At 36.7% G+C, this 21323-nt stretch overlaps 2 protein-coding genes across 5 annotated transcripts in view; one reads left to right on the top strand and one right to left on the bottom strand.

Annotated features, from left to right (window-relative positions):
* Positions 1-385: 385 nt before the first annotated feature.
* Positions 386-15205, bottom strand: LOC139978636 (neuronal acetylcholine receptor subunit alpha-6-like). 2 transcript variants are annotated; one of them, XM_071989009.1, is made up of 7 exons: positions 14949-15205; positions 11553-11698; positions 10826-10870; positions 9866-9975; positions 9099-9288; positions 6047-6407; positions 386-1105 (listed from the first exon to the last, which is right to left on the bottom strand). In XM_071989009.1, the coding sequence occupies exons 1-7, from the start codon at positions 15046-15048 to the stop codon at positions 618-620; spliced, it is 1440 nt and encodes a 479-aa protein (XP_071845110.1). In that variant the 5' UTR covers positions 15049-15205; the 3' UTR covers positions 386-617. The 2 variants fall into 2 exon arrangements, with proteins under 2 accessions (XP_071845110.1, XP_071845111.1); XM_071989010.1 differs by lacking the exon at positions 10826-10870.
* A 5640-nt stretch (positions 15206-20845) lies between these two features.
* The window catches only part of LOC139978627 (uncharacterized), a 34926-nt gene continuing 34448 nt past the window's right edge, over positions 20846-21323 (top strand). For 2 of the 3 annotated variants that reach the window (XM_071988990.1, XM_071988992.1), the window contains exon 1: positions 20846-20952. The gene's annotated coding sequence lies outside the window, so the exon portion shown is untranslated. Of the gene's footprint in view, positions 20995-21323 lie in introns of all 3 variants that reach the window. The other variant, XM_071988991.1, reaches the window with a different exon arrangement.

Below are 21323 nucleotides of genomic sequence, written 5' to 3'. Positions count from 1 at the left end.
ATGCAAAGCCACAAGCTTGAGATGAAAAGTCGAAATTTCGAGGAACGCGACAAAACTTAGATGTAGTTGTCGCATTTTCCTAAAAATACAAAAAGTTGAAAATATAGATGTAAATTTGAAGGGGAAAAAATCGTCTTTATAGAACTTGAGACAATCCCTGTCCATCGAAATCTTAAATAAGAAGTACACACTTTTGGGAGAACTGATGAAATTAAATAAAACCACAATTTTGAGATATAGTAGTAAAACACTTTAAGATATCTGAGGTATCGTAGCAGCTTCAAAATTAAAAATCGACTGGTGAGGATCCTCAAACTGGTCACTACTTTCTGCCCCCCCCCCCCCTCCCCACTCCATGATACACACACACCTTTTTTATATCTAATTTAGCCTTACGAAAATGCTCATTCGAAATTGCTTAACGTTTATAAGGTAAACAAGTTTTAATGCTGATGTTATTATAAAGAAGTAAGACAAACTTAAGTATTTAGTATCAACTATGCCACAGGAAATTAGTATACATGAAGTGTAGGAACCGGCTCATGATAGAATGAGGCGTCATCTATTGCTCGATCATCAAAGCTTTCGTTATTGTTGCAATGAACTTTTCAATTTGTCTAGCTAAGTAAGACGATAAAAAACCAGAGGTTGAGGATGAAAATCACAACGAAATAAATTAACCCAAATCCATAAGTATATAATAAGTAACAAAGAGAACCCTTTTTGTTTTTGTCCTCTTCATTGCTGCTGTCTATTAGAAGTGACCTCTCACTTGGGTTAGGGACCGATGGATGTGAAAAACTCGATTCTGCAATTCCTGATCCACTAGAAACTTCACCGGTGCCACTGCTATGACTAGGTGGTGTACTTTCTTGATGTGAATCAGGTTTCTCCTCCGTTTTACGTCCCTTGTCTCCTTCAGACGAACTCGTTTTCTTATCTGTTTGATTAGTAGAATCTACATTGCTTATTCCATAACTGGTTTCGGTTTGGGTGGAGATTGTTGATCTACTCACTTTACCTGAAACAGGTATCAGACGCCACCAAATAATTCTCACTATTGTTACGATCGCCTGGAACAACATCAAGATCGCGGTATAAATTCCTGAAATAAAATAGAAATGTTTTATACATGTAAAATGGTATAGTATGGAAACAGTGAAATTGTACAAAAACATTGAAATAAAAATCTCGGGGTTGTTATGATCGAAATTTTGTGTTGTCGAAATTGTCTAAAAATCAAACCAACCAGCTCCCCGGTCGATTGATCGACTCTATGTATGGCGGGCCATCAGTTTCAAATCGTGGGAGATCGAATTATACCGATTTAAATCGACATATACCAATTTCCTTCGACTTATACCAGTTTCCAGCAGCTTAAATTGACAATTACTTGCAAAAAGATTTCGGTGTAACAATAAGGCTGAAAAACTGATATGTCAATGACGTGCAATTTTCTCAATGCAAACTGGGCTTGAGTCTACTCAAACACGTGGAGCTATAGTATAGGAATATACACGCAACTGCATAGGCCTCAGTACGTACACAGATGCAATTACCTACTCCAGTTACACCATAAACAGTGAGGCCTGAAAGGTTACGTTTTACTTCAGCTAAATATATACCCAGAGGATTAACAATTACAGTATTCAAGCTCAAATCATGCATTCCACTGTGCTCGTGTTTATTTTCAATTATTCGTGCGCCTTGTCAGGTGACTACACGTGATGTATGTCCACATGTCAATCATCACCGAAAACGGGATTTGGAATATGTTAATGAGCTAAATCGATGATATGTCGATTTTAATAGGTATATGTCAATTTGAGTTGCTAGAAAGTGGTATAAATTCACGGAAATTTACTTCTATTGATTTATTTCGACATATCATCGATTTAATCTGGTAGACGTCGATTTAAATGGACATATCATCGATTTATTTTATATATCATCGATTTAAATTGGTATATGTCGATTTAAATCAGTATATGTCGATTGAAAGTGGTATAAGTCGAATTAAATTGGTACGGTATATGTCGATTTAAATTGACATATACCGATTTATTTTACTTATCATCGATTTAAATTGGTATATGTCGATTTAAATCGATGATATGTAGAATGAAGCTGGTATATGTCGATTAAAATTGACATATACCGATTTAATTCGACAATATCATCGATTTAAACTGGTCTATGTCGATTAAAATTGACATATACCGATTTATTTTACTTATCATCGATTTAAACTGGTATATGTCGATTTAAATCGATGATATGTAGAAAGAAACTGGTATATGTCGATTTAAATCGATGATATGTAGAATGAAACTGGTATATGTCGATTTAAATCGGTATAAGTCGATCTCCCACGATTTGAGACTGTGGCCCGCCATATCTATGTTCCACTCTTTGTGTTCAGGATACCGCTAAGCGCTGTTTACGATGAACGGTGATCAGCGATTATTGCACACTAGGTAGAGCTTACTCTGTTAGTATGGAAACTACAACTAGCAGCAGTTCCAAAGTAAGGGGGTGGAGTGTGGGGGACGTATTGGGACAACTCTTGAAATTATGAATATTTTATACACGAAATTCAGAATTGTGACAAAGTTTAATGTTATATAACAAGTTTCTTACATTCACCATAGTTTTGAGACCGACTAGCAGTGACTAGCTGAGCAATGTTTCGAAAGCGGCAACTTGCTTTATAATTACAAATGTACACTGTTATTGGTTGGGATTGCAGGCCTACAGAAGCTGCAGCAATTTTTAGATAGCGAATTTTAGAGCACAAAATACATGTCGCAAACTACAGTAAGACTTTCATTTTTCTGGAATGCATCTCAGATCCCTATTGGGGTTCCAGAGGGGAAGCACCAGAAAGCTCAAACGTTTTCATGTATTTATTATTCACTAGCAGCGAGTTTAACCCGTACGGAAGCGTAGAAGGGACATGGTGATGAAAGAGAAACAACAAGTCAAAATGACAAAATTCAGAAAAATGACGTTTGCCGAGTTTAACAACTTGTCAAAACGACAAAATTATTAAATTTGCAGAGATGCAACAAATCGTCAAAATGACAAAATTCTGAAAATTGACGTTTTGCCGAGATACAATAACTCATCAAAATAAAAAAAACTGAAAATTGACGTTTTGCCGAGATACAATAACTCATCAAAATTAAAAAAAAACTGAAAATTGACGTTTTGCTGAGATACAACAAGTCGTCAAAATGACAAAAATTCGAAAATTGACGTTTTGTTGAGATACGACAACTCGTCAAAATGACAAAATTTTGAAAATTGACGTTTTGTCGAGATACAATAACTCATCAAAATGACAAAATTCTGAAAATTGACGTTTTGCCGAGATACAATAACTCATCAAAATAAAAAAAACTGAAAATTGACGTTTTGCTGAGATACAACAAGTCGTCAAAATGACAAAATTTTGAAAATTGACGTTTTGCCGAGATATAACAAGTCGTCAAAATGACAAAAATCTGAAAATTGACGTTTTGTTGAGATACGACAACTCGTCAAAATGACAAAATTCTGAAAATTGACGTTTTGTCGAGATACAAAAACTCATCGAAATGACAAAATTCTGAAAATTGACGTTTTGCCGAGATACAATAACTCATCAAAATAATAAAAATCTGAAAATTGACGTTTTGCTGAGATACAACAAGTCGTCAAAATGACAAAATTTTGGAAATTGACGTTTTGCCGAGATATAACAAGTCGTCAAAATGACAAAAATCTGAAAATTGACGTTTTGTTGAGATACGACAACTCGTCAAAATGACAAAATACGTTTTGCCGAGATACAACAAGTCGTCAAAATGACAAAATTATGAAAATTTACGTTTTGCCAAGATACAACAAGTCGTCAAAATGACAAAATTCTGAAAATTGACGTTTCGTTGAGATACAACAAGTCTTCAAAATGACATTTTAGAATGTTGTCATTTTGACGACTTGTTGTATCTCGGCAAAACGTAAATTTTCATAATTTTGTCATTTTGACGACTTGTTGTATCTACACATGTTATTGTTTATACTTCATTAAGCAAGCCACCTGTGACTCTTATCTTTCTCTCTGCTGCCTGCTCTGTGGTCAGATCAGTTTGAGCAAACTGTAACTTCATAGCACAGCTCTGGTTATGAAAGGTCGGCAGGGGGCAAGTCAGGATGGAAGAGTTGGTGATAACATTCCTCCTTGACCACATATGAGGAGGGTTTCATGGTAATGGGAGATTCACACTTATTTCTTTTCTCATAGACCTGTGTTGTTTTTCACTACAAACATCATACTGTTTTCAGCATTGTAGTAGGCAACACCGCATCCGCCTTACATACCCTACACAGTTTCATTAGCTAACGTTTTCGACCTGGCTCAATTATAATCTGTAAGTTTTCTCTTTGTCGTATTTGTTAGGTTAATTATTTTACAACCTTGCCTAGCAGACACATGTCAGTTAATTGAGATTGTTAATTAGACATAATTAATCTAATTGTTTTCCAAGTAAGAAGTATTTACCTTGATTGCAGGTTTGCACATAATTTGTTGTTTATTAAATATGACTATATATATTTACTTGTGACCTGATTAAGTTAATATTAATTTAGTTACACTTGGGTTTTAATTACCTTAACCCCTGTTCAACTATGTTTTTGCTTACATATTCATGTTCCTATCAGAGTTGCGTATTGCTTACGTTACGTAATTGCCGTTCGTTGAGATGGATTGTTGTTACTAATTAATCATAATAGTTTTTGCTCATTTGATACTCTATTTGTTCTTTAGTAAACTTTATTAATTATTCTTCTTAAGACAAGTTAAGATAATTAATTAAACCCCAGAGTTATTCGACTCTCATCACATTATAGTTATTCAGTGTAAAATATTGTACTGTGGTGAGCTTCATTTGGCCTATGGCAAGTTCGAAGTTCACCGTTATATTCTTTCATTTAAAAACATTCATAGTGTTGTATTTAGCATCATTATTATTCAAGTTTATCATATCCTTTTATTTCAGTTTTACCGCGATAACATGAGTGAGGAATCTCAATACAGTTTACAGAAACGTACTCCTGTCTTCTTCTCGTCATTTCGCTGGTTAGCTAGCTGTCTAGTGTCGCATATCTAGACGCGTCTGCGAGGGCAGCATATCTACCCTTCGATGGCCCCCAGAAGTCTGTAATTGTATCTTTCCCAAAATATGTGTAGAGCTGTTGCGAGTTGCAGGTGGGGACAGCCAATGAAAATCTTACCCCTGTTTGTTTGTAAACTTTGTTGAATCAGCACCCAAGTTTGGAGATGTTTCCCCTTGTTAGTGGTAGCGCAGATCGTTTAGTTAGTTTTTTAGCTCACCACGCTCACGAGGTGTTCCGAGATTGGCCTCTGACAGAGAAAGAACTGCGCCTATTTTCTGTAAGTTGCTACCACTTAACTGGTATATCTGTTCTATCACACGATTATGTGCTTGGCATGACGTGCATGTTTAATTGTTTGTCTAAGGAAAGGTAAAATCGGGTATCTTTGGGGTGACGGGGATATTGTTTGTACACCTAGGAAATTCTAAGAAAACTATCTTTGCGCTAAGTGCACTTAAGTAACAAGAAACGAGGGTTTAGTTTTAAGAGACATCATATTTGTTGTCACTTTCTATAGGGGTTCGATAATTGTAATTTCGACTTCACTAGGGGGGGGGGGGCTCACAACGCTAGACCATGTGTTTCATGTGGGCGTATGTCTTCGTTGTGGTCAAGTGGTTTAGGCAGTGGACTTGTGATCTAAGGATTAAATTGTGGTAAATTCATATGCCAGTGAATCAAAGATCGACTGAATACATCAATAAATAAGAGATCAACCAGTCATCGACCTCTTCTCCAATTTTTGTCTTGATATGTGTTAAAGCTTTTATTAGTTCAAGCAGCTGGACTTCGGGAGACACTGGTCAACGTTACACTATTTTAAATGGTCAAACAGGAAAAAAATCGCTCTCGAGTTAAGTGGCATATCAATCATTGAACTCACCTACATAACAGACACCAGTGTCAGGTAGCAGATTGTACAGCATCGGTAAGAAAACCACCAAAGCCAAGACACACGTGAGGCCATAAGTTGCAACTTCAGCATCTCCGACATGAAAGCAAAACACAAGGAAAGTCATGGCTTCCACCACTATGCAAGGTGCCACGAAACAAAGCATGGCGAGCCCAGGTTTATACCGTTCCAGTGTGACTTTATACGTTATGTACGATTGGTCCTCTACACAGTAAAGACATCGGTAGTTAGGGTCATAATGGAAGAGCGTCATATCCCATTCACCAGCACTTGCTTCATTTTGTTTGTAAGTGTCGTTTATGAATAAATCGTTGTAGTGGTAAAGTAATTGCTGTAAAATAACAGAACATACATGAAATACGTGGAATACATACAATTTGCTATTGAAATAGCGTGAAATAACACATAGATTGTTATCCACATATAGAACACACGTTTCATTTCTTATAGGCAAGTGCGGGTGTCACGGAAAATAAGAATTAACCAAAAAACGATATATATAACTAATTTAGACAGTACCACATAATATATAATATATTAGACAATATACGATATGGTGTATAATTTATATAGCATACATCTTATATTCAAATCTGATCCATCAAATCCATCAAGTCCAGGTCGGTGATAGTAGAGTGTATTGCGATGTATGAGAACAGTATACGTAAACCAGTACACACACACTGCCTCTGTTTAGAGTCATTACCATCTTGGAATAAGAATTAGAAAACTGTACTACATCTTAACAACTTTTGAGAATATTCAAGAGGAACCGAAACTTATGTCGCGAAGTATATATGCTGATGTGGAATAACTAGACGAAATATATTACTGGTAAACGGTTCCAATAATTTAAATTCCTCAAGGAACTCTTTTACTGTCACAACCGTAAATCGAGGACTAATTAGTGAACTTAATCTATATTTGATACGATTCCCTTTTTATAATCAGTATTACTTTTATATAAACAATTTTTTGGGGGAATTGCCGTATGCCTTTTTTTCATGAAGGAACAAAAACCAATTAGCTACATAGCAATTAGCAACATATTAGTACTTTAAGAAAGAGCTACATACGGTACGACAAAAAATATTTAAGATTACAAACAAAACTTGAGGGCAATCTACGGAGTTGCAAATCTCATCGCAACATTGCTTATGAACGCCGCATAGAACAAAATACCATGACTTTGACCTTAGTTGCCATAATTGAATCATTATATTTTGACAAAGCTTAATTTGCGAAGGTTGTAAGGGCTATTCAAGATTTGTCCTCCAAAACAAGATTGAAAATCTGCCCTTTGACACTTTTCACCTTATGCAACTTCTGATATTTGACCTTTCGTTCCTAGGGTCTGCGAGATAGAAGTTCTAGTCGTGGGGCAACTTCCTAGCAGTTGTGAAGAAAATCGGCATAGTCCGCTTACGAGGAGTTTTTTACACAAAATTGTCGATGTAACAGACATACACACGGACAGCTTTTTACACGTCTCCCAGATATGGACTTTCGGACAACGTACCATGGGTGAGCTCCTAAGAATCGCTACACAGGAAAATTAACTACAACAATGGCAACCGTTGCTATAACCAACCGAATTCAATAGCTTTCCAAATATAACCAATTTGTGTCAAACGAAGCTTGCATCATCGAGGAATTAACGTTCAAAATTACGAGGGTAATAAAAACTTTGTAAAAATTGTTGTATATATATGCGCGTGACGTCATAAACGTCATACAAGTCTGAGAACACACAACATTACACTGTTGCAGTGCTCTGTAGTAATGGAGATTTGGTGTTGGAGTTTTGTTTTTACATGAATTTATCTCGTAACTCTTAATTACTCCGAACCGATGTGTGGTTGCAGGTTGCTCCAACACAAGTAAAGACGGATTTCACTTGCACGCTTTTCCAAAAGATGACAGACATCGAAGAAGTTGGACACGATTGGGTTATAACACTACAAGGGCATGTTGGCCTACACTATTGAAAAATTACTTGTTCCACATCCTAGTACTCCTTGATGCAGCAAATGACGATTTTTTAATGGTTACATGGTATTTTGCACAAACCTTAAGGCCAGTTCGATTTAGAACAATCAATACTAAATCTGCAATTTTTTCTTTTGTGGTAAAACTGGCGTTGTGTTATGATTTAAACGTAACAGTTGGATGATACAACTTACACAGGCTAGCCTGTGATACAACGTCTATTAGTTAGGTCTTGACCCATGATACTACTAGTAGTACTATATGGTTGTACTTGCACTTTACAGAATGTCACAATCTCCTTGCACTATAAGTAACAAACTTCCAGAAGCTTTGCTACGAAGTTAAATGGCAGGATCATCGACATTCGAGTAAATTTAAATCATGTTATAGTCTTAATAACGGTGGTTTTGATGCTCAACCGACCAGTTTTCGGTTCAGGATCGTCCAACAGTTGTTCTCGGGGACTTCCATCGGCAGCGACGCGTCTCAACCGTCGGGAGCGGGTTCAAGCTGATAGGGCAAAAACAGTGATATCTTCATCATTCTCGCAGACTATTTCCTCTTCTTCTTCAAGAAAATAATTTTCGTCAAAGCTTTCGAATGTTCTGAGAGGTGAAGTCCCATTTCCTCGGAATCGGAAGATTTTGGGGAAGACTATTTCAGTTGATGAAGAGGGTGTGTTTTAGTACCTGTAGGTTACGTAGTAAACTGTAAGACGCCGTAACAGTTAAAATCGTGGAGTCGGCTTTGGCTGAAATGGTCCCTTTACTACCGTCATACGAACTGCCCTGAGAAGCTTCGATTTTTTGCAAGAGTGTCTGCTCGGGAGGTCTCTAGGGAATACTTCGACAGCGAATCTTTGGCGTTTGCAGCTGCATTTACCGGGAGTATAGTGAATGGGTGGTGTTTTAGTCATGTAGATAAACCATTCTTAGACATGAACACCCACCATGATGATCCCCTCTTTAATCAAGTAGTCCTACATTATACACTTAAACATTTTCGATGTATTTTGCTACAACGTAACCATTACCTCGTTTTCCGGGTGCATCCAAGTTGTGAACGTTACGTCACAGTTCTGCTTATCGAATGGAAACTTCCTTATATCAATGAAGCAGAATGATCTCGTTGATGCCATGGTATACCAGTAAACTGTTCCGTTAGAAAGAACTTTCGCAACTTCGGTCTCTATTTGGATATTGCCGTCAGTGTCAGAGGGAATCCTAGTATGGAACAAAATATGAACCCATTTAACATTTCGGGAAATTAGAACCATGGAAAACAGGTCACATATTACCCAATAGATATCATTCCGTACCGAACTTGGTAAACGTTTCATTTTGCCTTCGTAAGCATAACTTTTGGAGCATCGCGCTCGGCTTGAAATTATCTATGAAGGAATGCAAAAATCATAAGAACTAATGTACCCAGGCAAGCCAGCAAAAACTATTTTTAAGAATCACTTTAAGGATACTTACTAGTTTCTCAAAAACATTTATGAAAACGTGACTGGACAGTTTGGAAAAATATGGAATATTATTTATTGAAACATACAGTTTCACCACAAGGAGGTGGAAGTCTAAAAAAGTTTCTGAAGTAAACCATAGGCTAAAGGCGCAGTATCAGAATTTAACTCCAGTTAACGGATGGACAAAACTGCAAATACCACGGCAGTGCACATGTTACACGAATGATCAGGAATGGTGTGTGCTTCCCTAGACAGCTAGTGGTGCCGTATGTTTACATAAGTATCTTCTTTAACATAATAAACGATTTTTTTCTAGAGTTTTGCCTAGGTACCTTTCATACAAGACCAGTTCCGGTTGCCATATTTTATTTACTGGTAGATCTAAGCTACGAAGACCTCCATAATCATGAGGATTCCACACAAGGCGATGGTCATCCCAAATCTGAGGGAAAAAACATAATTTTTTTAATCCCATTAGGCTGAAGTGTTGGTTTGGCGGCATTTAATGTACTATGTAAGTTTTTCGATTCATTTGCCAAATAAAAAGAAAGGATGTATGTATATATATATATAAATATATATATATATATATATATATATATATATATATATATATATATATATATATATATATATATATATATATATATACATATATATATATATTTATATATATATATATAAATATATATATTTATTTATATATATACATATATATATATATTTATATATATATAAATATATATATTTATATATTTATATAATATATATATATATTTATATAATATATATATATATATATGTGTATATATATATATATATATATATATTTATTGAAATTGTAGTGAGTTGGAAAATCCAGAACAGTGAAAAAAACTTCCAGCCTCCACCGGGATTCGAACCCGGGCCTCCCGCTTTATATACGGACACCCTAACCAGCTATTGACACTGATTGTATGTCCAGAGGTTCGAAACCGGTAAGGAAGGTCGTAATTTCACTGTAGGCGTTGCCACCTGTATCGAACAATACTATAGTCCTGTTTTGGTGACATATTTGTCATGCTCTAGAGATCAAACATGATGCTAACCAATTCGAAATCATTTGAGATTCCAAAAGCCGGATCTCGATAGAGATACTTTTGAACAGACTGTTAAATGAAATGGAGGTAAACGACAAAGGCAAATGAATATATATATTTATATAACTTAAATTGAAGTAAGTTAGAAAATCCAGAACAGTGAAAAACTGCCAGCCTCCCGAACTCGAAAAACAATAGAAATATATTGCATACCAAAGCCATCATGCCTCTTAACTGCATTTCCTGATTACCTTCAACCTGAAAGAAACAAATGAATGCATATTTGACACACGTTAGTGTTGCATCAGCATCACCAAATACCAAATAGTTTATGGCCACTTGGAGAGGGTATTGGCGGCCTAGGCGCCAAATTATTCGTATAACCCCCACAAAGTTGTCAAAACAAATATTTCATCTAGGAAGTAGGTTCTGCCTGCCACCCCAGAAAGCATTCCCTCCATCCGAAAAAGGAAGTCTAATCACACCCAGGTTTATATAGAGAAAACCGGACCAAAAAGTCTTAGTTGGACTAAGCCTTGCCAAGATAATCTACCAAACTCGAATAAAATTTAACTTGGCTACTTAGCTGTCGGGCAAATGTTAATATTTTACTTCGAGAAATCAATACCGCTCTCATACGAGAGGCTCGCATATCCGAAAACACATGCATGGAGTCACTTAAAAGTTCCATTGAGATCTACCGAGGTCTTCAAACCGACAACAGAAAACGGACATAGCGGTAAGGGGTTTTGCAATGAATTATCTCCAAAAATCTTCTCACGAAAAATGTTGTTGATTCCCGTTTCATTTACACCACTATTTAAAAACGATTTGTCTTCCTTTTTAATGATGAAAACTTTTCATATATAACAATGAAAAGAACAAACGAGAAGCCTTTAAGATGAGAACAAAGGAAAGAGGGTACTTCAAATTTATTTACCAAATAATGTATCACCGGTGCGAAACGGAACTGAACAGAAACTGGTAGAGATGAATTTTCTACAGGTCTCACATAAGGATTGTACGTGCTACTGTTTAGAAGCGTTGCATATAATGCAGTACGTTCACTGATGTTGGCACAATCCCCTAGAATGTGAAGGAAGTAAAAAGAATATCAATAAAAGAAGTTAGCATTCAGATAGCTGAACTAGGGGTTTACTTGAGATTAGTTTATGTTTTTCCTTGTAGTTAGCAGCTTGAACCTAACTAGCTAACAGAAACACAAAAAACAATTCAAGCTCCCAAAAATCACTCCAACGCAGTAGTTCAGCTGATATATGTTAACTTGTTATTTCAACCCACCCAACGTCGATTCTCCTTACCCACACCCGCCCACCCCTCCCAAGTAAGCCTTGTTAGAGTTCTTAATATTGTCATGTTTTGTAGTTAGGCCTCGTATATACCATTGATACCGGTATTGTGAGAGCAAACGACAGAATCATTACAAAGTGAGCGAGATACGAAGAGAATTGACATACGTGTCACTTGAATTCCATCATGTTTATCAAATGTATTGAACTAACTTATCTATTATTTAATCAGTAATATATTAAGTTTAGTTCTTATCATCACAGTCGTCTAAGTGAGCAAAAATAGCATATTTCCTTATCAAGCACCAGTATAACTAGCAAGCCTGGAAACCAATAATTCAAGACGACAAAGAATTATTGAAATGCATATAAAAAATTAATCAACTATAAATAAATTGTAATACTGTGTGGCGACAATTTAGAAATAACAAACAATCAAATTATATAATTCCAACTACTGTAAATTTCAAAGTTTCGTGCCACAGTAAAAATTGGATCGTGCTGATAAATCTGATAAATCGGTAGCATGTGCTATTAGGATTGAAGTAAGAACTGAGGATATGTCTAATCCCAACAAATGTATCAAACTGGATTTGTTGGGATTACACATATTCTCTGTTATTACTGTAATCCTACTGGCACATGCTACCGATTGATAGCACCATCCAGTTTTTTTTTTTTTCATGGTTTACAATTTTAAGACATAGTAGTTACTGTGTTCTCTGTATGTATCGGGTGATAATACACAAATGTATTCAAATTAAGATAAGAAACCAACAAAAGTTAATTGCAAACGTAGTCCATAAGCTCCATTACAAACAAGGAATCCATACTCTAAAAACGGTAGTCCTAAACCTAGTCTTTCAAAATACATATCTCGGTCTCGGGTTTGTATTGCTAAAAACGTTTTAATTCAAACTAAAATGGCTTTTTATTCAAGGATGCAAACCAGGAACATGAAGGTGGTTACCAGCTCTCCTTCAGCACTACAGAAGAACCGTACAGTAGGAAACTGAATGAAGGATACTATTAAATTATGGAGATGAACAACTGCTCATGGCACCATTTTTATTTAAGCAAACCTGTACGGAGTGCTACTCAATGCAGATAGCAGTTAATCAGCGTTAAGGCGCTAATTATCTCAATTTAACTAGCGCAGATTCATACACTAGCACAACAAGTGATTTGTATATGGAGCAAGTCTTCAATGGGTGTGATTCGGTTCTAACCATTGGTCTCGAAGAGCACTTTAGTACTATCAGAATAAATTGGGAGTGACAGGTGGAAGAGGATGATATATAAAATGAATCTAGCTTCTGTAGTTTGCATACTTGTACTGAGGACTTCCCAATTAGCCCATATTAATGTTACATGAGGAAATGGACAGTGTAAGATGAAAACTAATTCATTGCACATTAAATGTAACGTATGCAAAGTATCATATCTTCTCCAGACCCACACATATGATGATAATCATGTTCACTGTTAGCGAAAATGTGGATATTTGTGAGACCTGCTATCTAGTCATAAACACGTACTTGTAACTATGTGATACGTCTTGTTAAAAAGCGAAAGTTGATGTTCACTATTATCAACAGCGATTTTTATAAGCAACATAATTAATATTTGTATCAAGAGATACATACACATACGGGCATTGTTAATGCCACAGCTAACAATATGCGGTAACCTTCAGCATTATCTCGTGAATATGAAAGTATATGTTAATGGTGCGTCATTTTATCTCTACCGTCATCACATACATATCCATATCATGTCCACGCATGATTACACTACCTACAGTTATTAAAGGCAACGGTTGTTGGCATTTACACAGATGTGCCATCACCCTCCCCAAAGAAAATCCAGTTTTACATTGCCTTATACTGTTCAGATTTGTAAGCAGCTAGCTCTATGTATTTTCCATCTCTGTTTGATGGCTTTGTCAATACTTTGCATGTACCATATATTATTTTTTGTGACTTCCTGTTTGCTCACAGAAGTGTATGTTTTTCAATTCGTTAATTTGTAATCTCCAAAAACGTTTTCATGTGAACTTTGATCACTTATCACATATCCATTATGATCGTACATCCCTTATCATCCAACAACGTATCTATTATAGTAATGTAAATTCCAGTTATGGACTTTGAACAGTTACTTTAGATTATTAATAGACGCCAACCACCATGCCCCAGTAACTTGAAAGTATTACAACGGTTCAAGTTGCGTTGTTGGAATTAGTTACAACAGTATAACTGTGTGCTTATGTATTTATGTGAAAGTTTATATATGGGGGAAAGGGGAGGGGGTAAAACATGTCCGTTTGTGTGAGTTTCTAAACCTAGTCATACTAAATACAAATTGCAGTGTTCAGACTATTATGGACGGTTGTGTTGTTCTAAAACGTTTTCACATTATTTTTGATCACTCGCATGTTCGCTTCGAAATTGTCTACTTTTAGTTGGTATCTTGTTGTAAATTGTACTTTAGGCAGGCAAGCTTATGATCTATTGTTTTTGGATTTTAGCATCAAATGGCAGATAGAGCCTAGAAGTGTACTAATATCCACCCAATACTGATATAATATTGCATAAATTACTGACTTGTCCGGTTCACTTTACTGAAATCATCATCTTTTCCCGTTGTATTCATGACCTTAAATATGCATGCTCAATATTATTGCAATTGGGCTTAACATAATGAATGAAAACATTACCTTACAAGAAATAATCAATGGCTAAATTAAAATGAATAGTGTTAAATACATAAACATACTTGCAGTAATACGTGTGTACAACATCAAATCACTATCACATGGCTGCATTCTCGTATCGAACTTGACAGTAAAGATGTTCTTTGCTTGAAGCTCGATTAAGACTTTTCAATTTTCACAGATATTTGTACCATGTATATGAATATTAAATTATATGGCATATAAAGTTATGTAGCCTATATACTTTTCTTATATTAAACTACAATGTAGTGCAGATAAGTTACAATAATGAACATTCATATATACTTACCAGTAAGGCAACAAAATGGTGAAATAAACGCGATTCCAAGAAGAATGCATTTGAAGAAAAACATTACGATTTTTGGGTCTGAGACGATAAGGCAGTGCATTTTATCGATTCTGTTGGAAACAAGAATTTCTCAAGATTCTAAGTTGTTGTACAGTGCTGTATCAATGCTTTGTGTATTAAACTTAGGAATATGGAAGCTCTTGGACCGTTTGACGCATTAAACATTACACGATACCAGCACCACATATTATACTATACTATCTCATTAATATGGAGAGTTCCATTGGCGTGGAGGGGGGATTATGATCATGTGTTTACTAGACTAGAGTTGTCACTCCCTTGAAGTTGGCATTTGCAGAAGTCAATAAAAGAGATGTGTTGTATCGTGACCTTTTAATAATTATGATATGCTAGAAATTATGATATCTCTATGGCATATAAGTTATGTACTTTGTCCTTCGCGGTTTACATACCCATGTTGAAAACTAAGTGTATTTTCAATGTTTGAGTTCATTAAACCTTAATTCAGCTCAGTGTGTCTGTCTACTAGCTATTTACGTAGAAATTGTCGTCGAAATCAAATATTGCTGCAAAATAAAAGTATAGATCTGCAATTCTATATCATTGTAACTCCTCCTTGAGTAGTCTGTGGATTTTCTTCCATCTGAAGTAAAAAGGTGCTTTATGGTAGGGTTTTGTGCTTTGTAGACTTTCGGAACGAAAAATTAATGGTCAGAGGTCAAAAGACAAATTAATTGAAAAGTGATTGATTGCGATATCAATGTATGTGACCTTGAAACTTATAATCGACATGTGAAATATTATCAAAGTATGTGGTTACCATGGTAACTGAGGTCAATGGCTACGGTGTCAAATGTTACATGTACGTTTTACCGCAATTTTCTTTGACAAACTCCTTCCTAAACGGCTCTGCCGATATTCTGAAAACTTGGTAAGAATGCTGCGCATATTAATATGGAAACTTGTGTTTTTCACGAACATTTAGACTGAAAGGTCAAAGGAAAGTCAAATTAGGTGAAAAGTGACTCTTTGCTACATCTTCATGGGGAAACCTTCAATAGTCTTGCATAATGGGTACCTCAAGTATGCCGACTACGAAAAGAAAAATGGTTATTCATGGTACCTGACCTAAGAGGTCAACTTATTAAATTTTAGTTAAAATGATATATCTGAAATTTTTCTTAAACACTCAACTAATATTCTTCAACTTTTTATGGAAAGTGTTTCCGTGATAGGTACTTATGCCATTTTTTTTCACAGAATATAATTAATGTAACTATTTTATGATTAAAAAAAATACGCATCTAACGGACACGCAATGTAACAAAGTAACATCACTTCATGTAAAGGCACAACGTGTCTCCTTTGTATTTCAGTCACGATTCGTAATTACGAAGCATAGAATGTAAACATGCACATTGGCGACTGTCACACATTGAAAAACATCAAAAGGATTGAAAATTACCGTTTGCACAATTGATACAATCTTGACAAGACGTCAAAAATCTAAAAATTACCGTTTTGGTGGCATATGCTAAGTGAGCAAAACGGTAAAGATCTTACAAATTAACGTTTTGCACACTGACTACCATTTTGGCAAACGTCCAAACGGTAATTTCAAAATTTCAGATTTCGAAAGGAGTTTTGTCGCGCAATACACGGTTGGAGTAAATAAGATGACGTTGCAAGGAGTCGCGGACGACGAAGACCAATATCAGTCAAAAAGACGCAGTAATTAATATCAGTACTTCATTCGATATCCGACGTATTCATAATTCTTGATTACGGACATAAACAGGTAGAGGTGCGGATTCCTACATGACTCTAATGTACATAAAAGAGACTGACCTTCATGTTGAAAACATTTCTACACTTAAATATCACCTGCTACTTTGCCCTCATGAAACACCACACCAAAAGGCTGCTCGCAATTTGATGCATGATGTTCAGAAAGATATGTCCACGTAACGTATATGCTGTTACTGTAGAAAAATGTACATAATGTTCATTAATCAGTTTAGAATATTGATTAACTTCGGAACATGGATCCACCAATTTGGTGAGCCTTTTTCGGCACAGATTTAAAAAAAAAGGTTACCAAATATGAAATGAAAGATATGTACCTGATGTCAGGGACGTCGATAGAAGGGTGTGTGTGGTGTCTCACCCCCCCCCCCCCCCCCCGCACCATCTCGCGATCTTTATACTCCGCCGTACAACACTTCGTATGATTTTGAATACTTTAAAAAAAAATGCCTGATAGAACAACGGCGTTGTATAACGTTCGCCAGCTTCAATTCGGTTTATTTATGTACTAATTTTGCTATTTGGTGGGTTGACCCTGTTCGCTAGCTTCAAGTAAGTTCAGGATATAATTGTCTCTATGGAATATAATTAAACTTGAAACGCAATGCTAATCTACGGAAGCTTAAAGTGCCATTAACATGAGAAAAACTTTGCCCCATAAATTGACATTTTTCAGTAAATTGTATGAAATAACAAGATAAAATCTTTTGGATTGCTGAGTTGCTCTAACTGAGCAATTGAACAATATCTGCAAAATGTTTAATTGACAACTTATTTATCATATCTCATCAATTTGGATATGTTTAATTGACAACTTATCATATCTCGTCAATTGGACATTTTGCTACAAAATGTTAAATTGTTCACTTCATTCGATCTGAGCAATTGAAAAATGTCTGCAAAATGTTTAATTGTCATCTTATCGTATCTCGTCAATTGGACATTTTGCTACAAATTGTTCAATTGTTCACTTCATTCGTTCTGAGCAATTGAAAAATGTCTGCAAAATGTTTAATTGTCGACTTATCGTATCTCGTCAATTCAACATTTTTCTGCAAAATGTTTAATTGTCCACTTCATTCCAAATACTCAGTTGGAATGAAGTGAACAATTGAAAACAATTTCATGTGAGTGATTAAAAGCCCCGCCCCCCCCCCCTAGTAGTCTATGTAGCCTTCAAGCAGATAACTTATACTCAGTTGCTTACGTGCTTAACCAGAGTGATTAATAACACGGTGCGTATCCAGGGGGGGCGTTGGGGGCGCGCGACCCCGGGTAAGAAAAAGAGGAGAGAAGAAAAAGAGAAGAAAAAAGGAAAAAGGGGGAAAAAGAGGAGGAGGAGAGGAAGGAAGGGAAAAGCAAATGAAGAAAGAGAGAAAAAGGAGAAAAGGAGGGAGTAAAAGAAAAACGCGAAGACATCGGGAAGAGAAAGAGGAACAGTGACATCATTACAGCGCTAAAGGGTAGCCAGTGACTGATCAATGATTTCTCACCCTACCCCTTACACCGACAACTCCATTTTTTGACGTTTCCATTCCTCTCTCACTAATGATCTATATATATACTATATATGGTCTATCACAACGCGTGTGTAGAATTGTGCTATGAAACCAACTGTGGCTGGTCTCGAACTCGACAGCGTCGTCGGGGAACATGACGATTTTTGGGATGGGGGCGACCGCCCGCCCCCCCCCCCATTCAGCATTTTTTTTTAAATGATATCGCTAAGTAATTTCAAAATAGAAAGTGCTTAGATGCAACTTACAAGGCCTGGGAAGTGTCATTTCCAGCGATCTGGGAGACATTTTTGGCCAAAATTTGCATGTACGCTTCGCGCTAACAAAAGGTCCTGGGTAGTGCCATTTCCAGCGATCTGGGAGGCATTTTCGGCCAAAATTTTCTTGTATGCTTCGCGCCAAACTATGGTGGCGCTACGCTTAGATAATTTGCCTACAGGCTTCGCCCCTCCCTTGACAAATTCCTCGATACGCGCCTGCTTGAATTTGTAACGCAAACAGCAGATATCACATCATATCAGTGAGCATGAAAATGGCGTTCCAGGATGAAAAGCCTCAAAACTGTCCGACTTGCCTGACAAAATAACCAAAAATTTTCGCGTGCGCTCAACGTGTTAATGTCAATATCATATAAGCAAGCCTCGGTTATTACATCGCATGCCATCATGTACCGTACGTTCCGTTAAAATTGCTCAGTATATCGCGGGATGCTAATGTAAACAACGACATGTTTCATGTAGATGTATAAAAAGCATGGAGGTCCAATTATGTCAAACCTCTCTTTTACATTAGTAATGGAGAATTAGGGGCTGCACCCCCGCCGCGCAGTGGCGGAGCGTCCATACGGTCATGGGGGCGGATGCCGCCCTGACGGACTCAAATGAACTGCTGGCGCCTTTTTTCAGCTCTTTACCACTTTTTACTTATTCTAGATTATTGACTTTTTTTATTGCGCTCTCATCTACTTATTGACATTTGTCATATTTTGTTGGTGTAATTTGGCGATGACACCTTATTCTTCGTTTATCTGCAAATTAGCCAGGCCCGGAAAGGGTCATTTCCGGCGATCTAGGGAGTATCTTTACTCAAAAATTTTCTGTACGCTACGCGCCAACCAGTGGTGGCTTCCGCTTAGTGTCGAAAGCGCCCCTACAGACCATTCTCGCCCTTCCTGACCAATACCCCTAGCTCCGCCACTGCCGCCGCGCCTCCTACGCCTATGTGTGTAGTGTTCGGTTTCGGAAATATCTGCTATTTTTACATTTCCTTCAACCAAGTTTTATAATAGCCGTTATAAGAGGTTTTAATATTTGTACACCAATACATTAACTGTGTCTGAAGTTTCGAAAATTTCTGACCAACATTCTGCATCACACTTCCCTCTACTCGCGCAATTTTGACCGGTCTGTTAGGGGTTGAAGGAAGTTTTTCTATATTGGTTGTCCATAGATGAAATTTTGTACAACATTATGGGTATGTTTTGAAGTGAGTTTATTCACGAGAAATGTGAATTTTCAAATTCTGAACAAATATGGGGCTTAAAACCTTGAAAAGTGGGGCTGACGGGTATTGTGGGCCGCGACGTAGAATCACCTACAAAAGCAAAGACCCACAGGAGATGCGATCAGATCGAACATGATGTTTGCCGGGTTGACAATCTTCAAAAAGATTATGGATGGAAAAAAAACTATTAGGAAATACTTGGTTCTCAGGCAAAAAGTGTACATCTGGTTGGTCATTTCAAGCCCGAGAATTAAGTGCCGTTTCCGGTGATCTGGGGGGTATCAAAATAAGAAATTTTCTTGTACGATGCGCGCCAACCGATGGTGGCGCTCCGCTTAGATAGTAATTCGCGCCCCCCCCCCCCCCCCCCCCCGGTTTGAAAATCCTGGATACGCGCCTGAATAAGTTTGTGAAGTGAGGGCCAGTGGTACAAATATATGGAAAAAAGTTAGTATAAGTATAATGGGTATATCTGATTATATAGATTATTGTAGTTTAGTATGGGGTATGACTAATACCAGAATTGTTCTCAGAGACTTAGTCGTCTACTGAAAGCTGCAGCAAGATTTATTCTCAATGCAACATTTGACTATATATAGATCTGAAGAACTTTTTAACTTTGAACAGGTCCTCCACTCGAGAAACGTTTAAAATGGTCTTTAAATGGTCTACCTTGTGGACCTGTCACGTCACACGAATAATGTATATAACCATTCCCGATAAGGTCCACCACACGAAATAATTTATTTTGAGAGGGTGGAATAATTTGATTGTTCCATGTTGTGTTTCATGCCATTGTCTATTTCGTAGGCTATGTATTTTTTTCTTTTCATGGTCCTTCTATCGTTTACGTTTGAATTTCTAGTTTATTTTTATTATGATTATATTGCTTTATACTACTTGTAGTTTCTTTATTCCAGAGCATCGGGAGATTAGCTTTACGCTAAACGAGTAAAGCAATAATAAAAAATAAAAGCTTTTGTTAATTACTCTCGTTTCAAAAAAGAAGTCAGAATTTTTTGGGCACATTTTAGTACCTAAATCTAGTCACTTCGGTAATGACGTCAGCTTCTCCGGCTGCCAAGTAACCAAAATACAATATGGCCGATAATTGACGTTTTGGTGAAAGTTTGATCGTGACTGATATTTTCCAATATGTATGTATTGCTGTAAAGTTGAAACTTAATGGTAGAACCAATGTATGTTTTAATTATTAAAAGTTTCCAACGTTGAAATTTTGGCCTGTTAACTGAGCTCTGCACTCGAAAAGGAGCTAGATCTAACAAATGCTAGGCTAGGCTTAACGTTAGTCTACATTATCGACACGCACTTTGACGTTACGCCTACGGTAGGCTAGCTTTCGGGAATAACTTTAGTGCGCAGTGTGAATCATACCGGCCTAGGCTAGTCTGTTTATATATGAAGAACTAGGCATAATGAGTCGGGGTAGACTAGCCCAGTTCGACCCAAACGTATACCCTACAGTAAATTTGCTAGACCTAGGTGCCGTGGAGTATTTTTGGTGGAA

Source organism: Apostichopus japonicus, chromosome 13, assembly GCF_037975245.1.
Source record: "Apostichopus japonicus isolate 1M-3 chromosome 13, ASM3797524v1, whole genome shotgun sequence".
NCBI classification, from domain to species: Eukaryota; Metazoa; Echinodermata; class Holothuroidea; order Aspidochirotida; family Stichopodidae; genus Apostichopus; species Apostichopus japonicus.
This window is presented reverse-complemented; position numbering and strand designations above follow the sequence as displayed.

Excerpts from the sequence above, each read along its gene's own strand:
- LOC139978636 (XM_071989009.1), bottom strand. The coding sequence starts at position 15,048 with ATGCACTGCCTTATCGTCTCAGACCCAAAAATCGTAATGTTTTTCTTC. Across the intron at positions 11,699-14,948 it reads ACCATTTTGTTGCCTTACTG|GGGATTGTGCCAACATCAGT; the intron begins GTAAGTATATAT and ends TTCACATTCTAG. Across the intron at positions 6,408-9,098 it reads GGATGCACCCGGAAAACGAG|CAATTACTTTACCACTACAA; the intron begins GTAATGGTTACG and ends GTTATTTTACAG.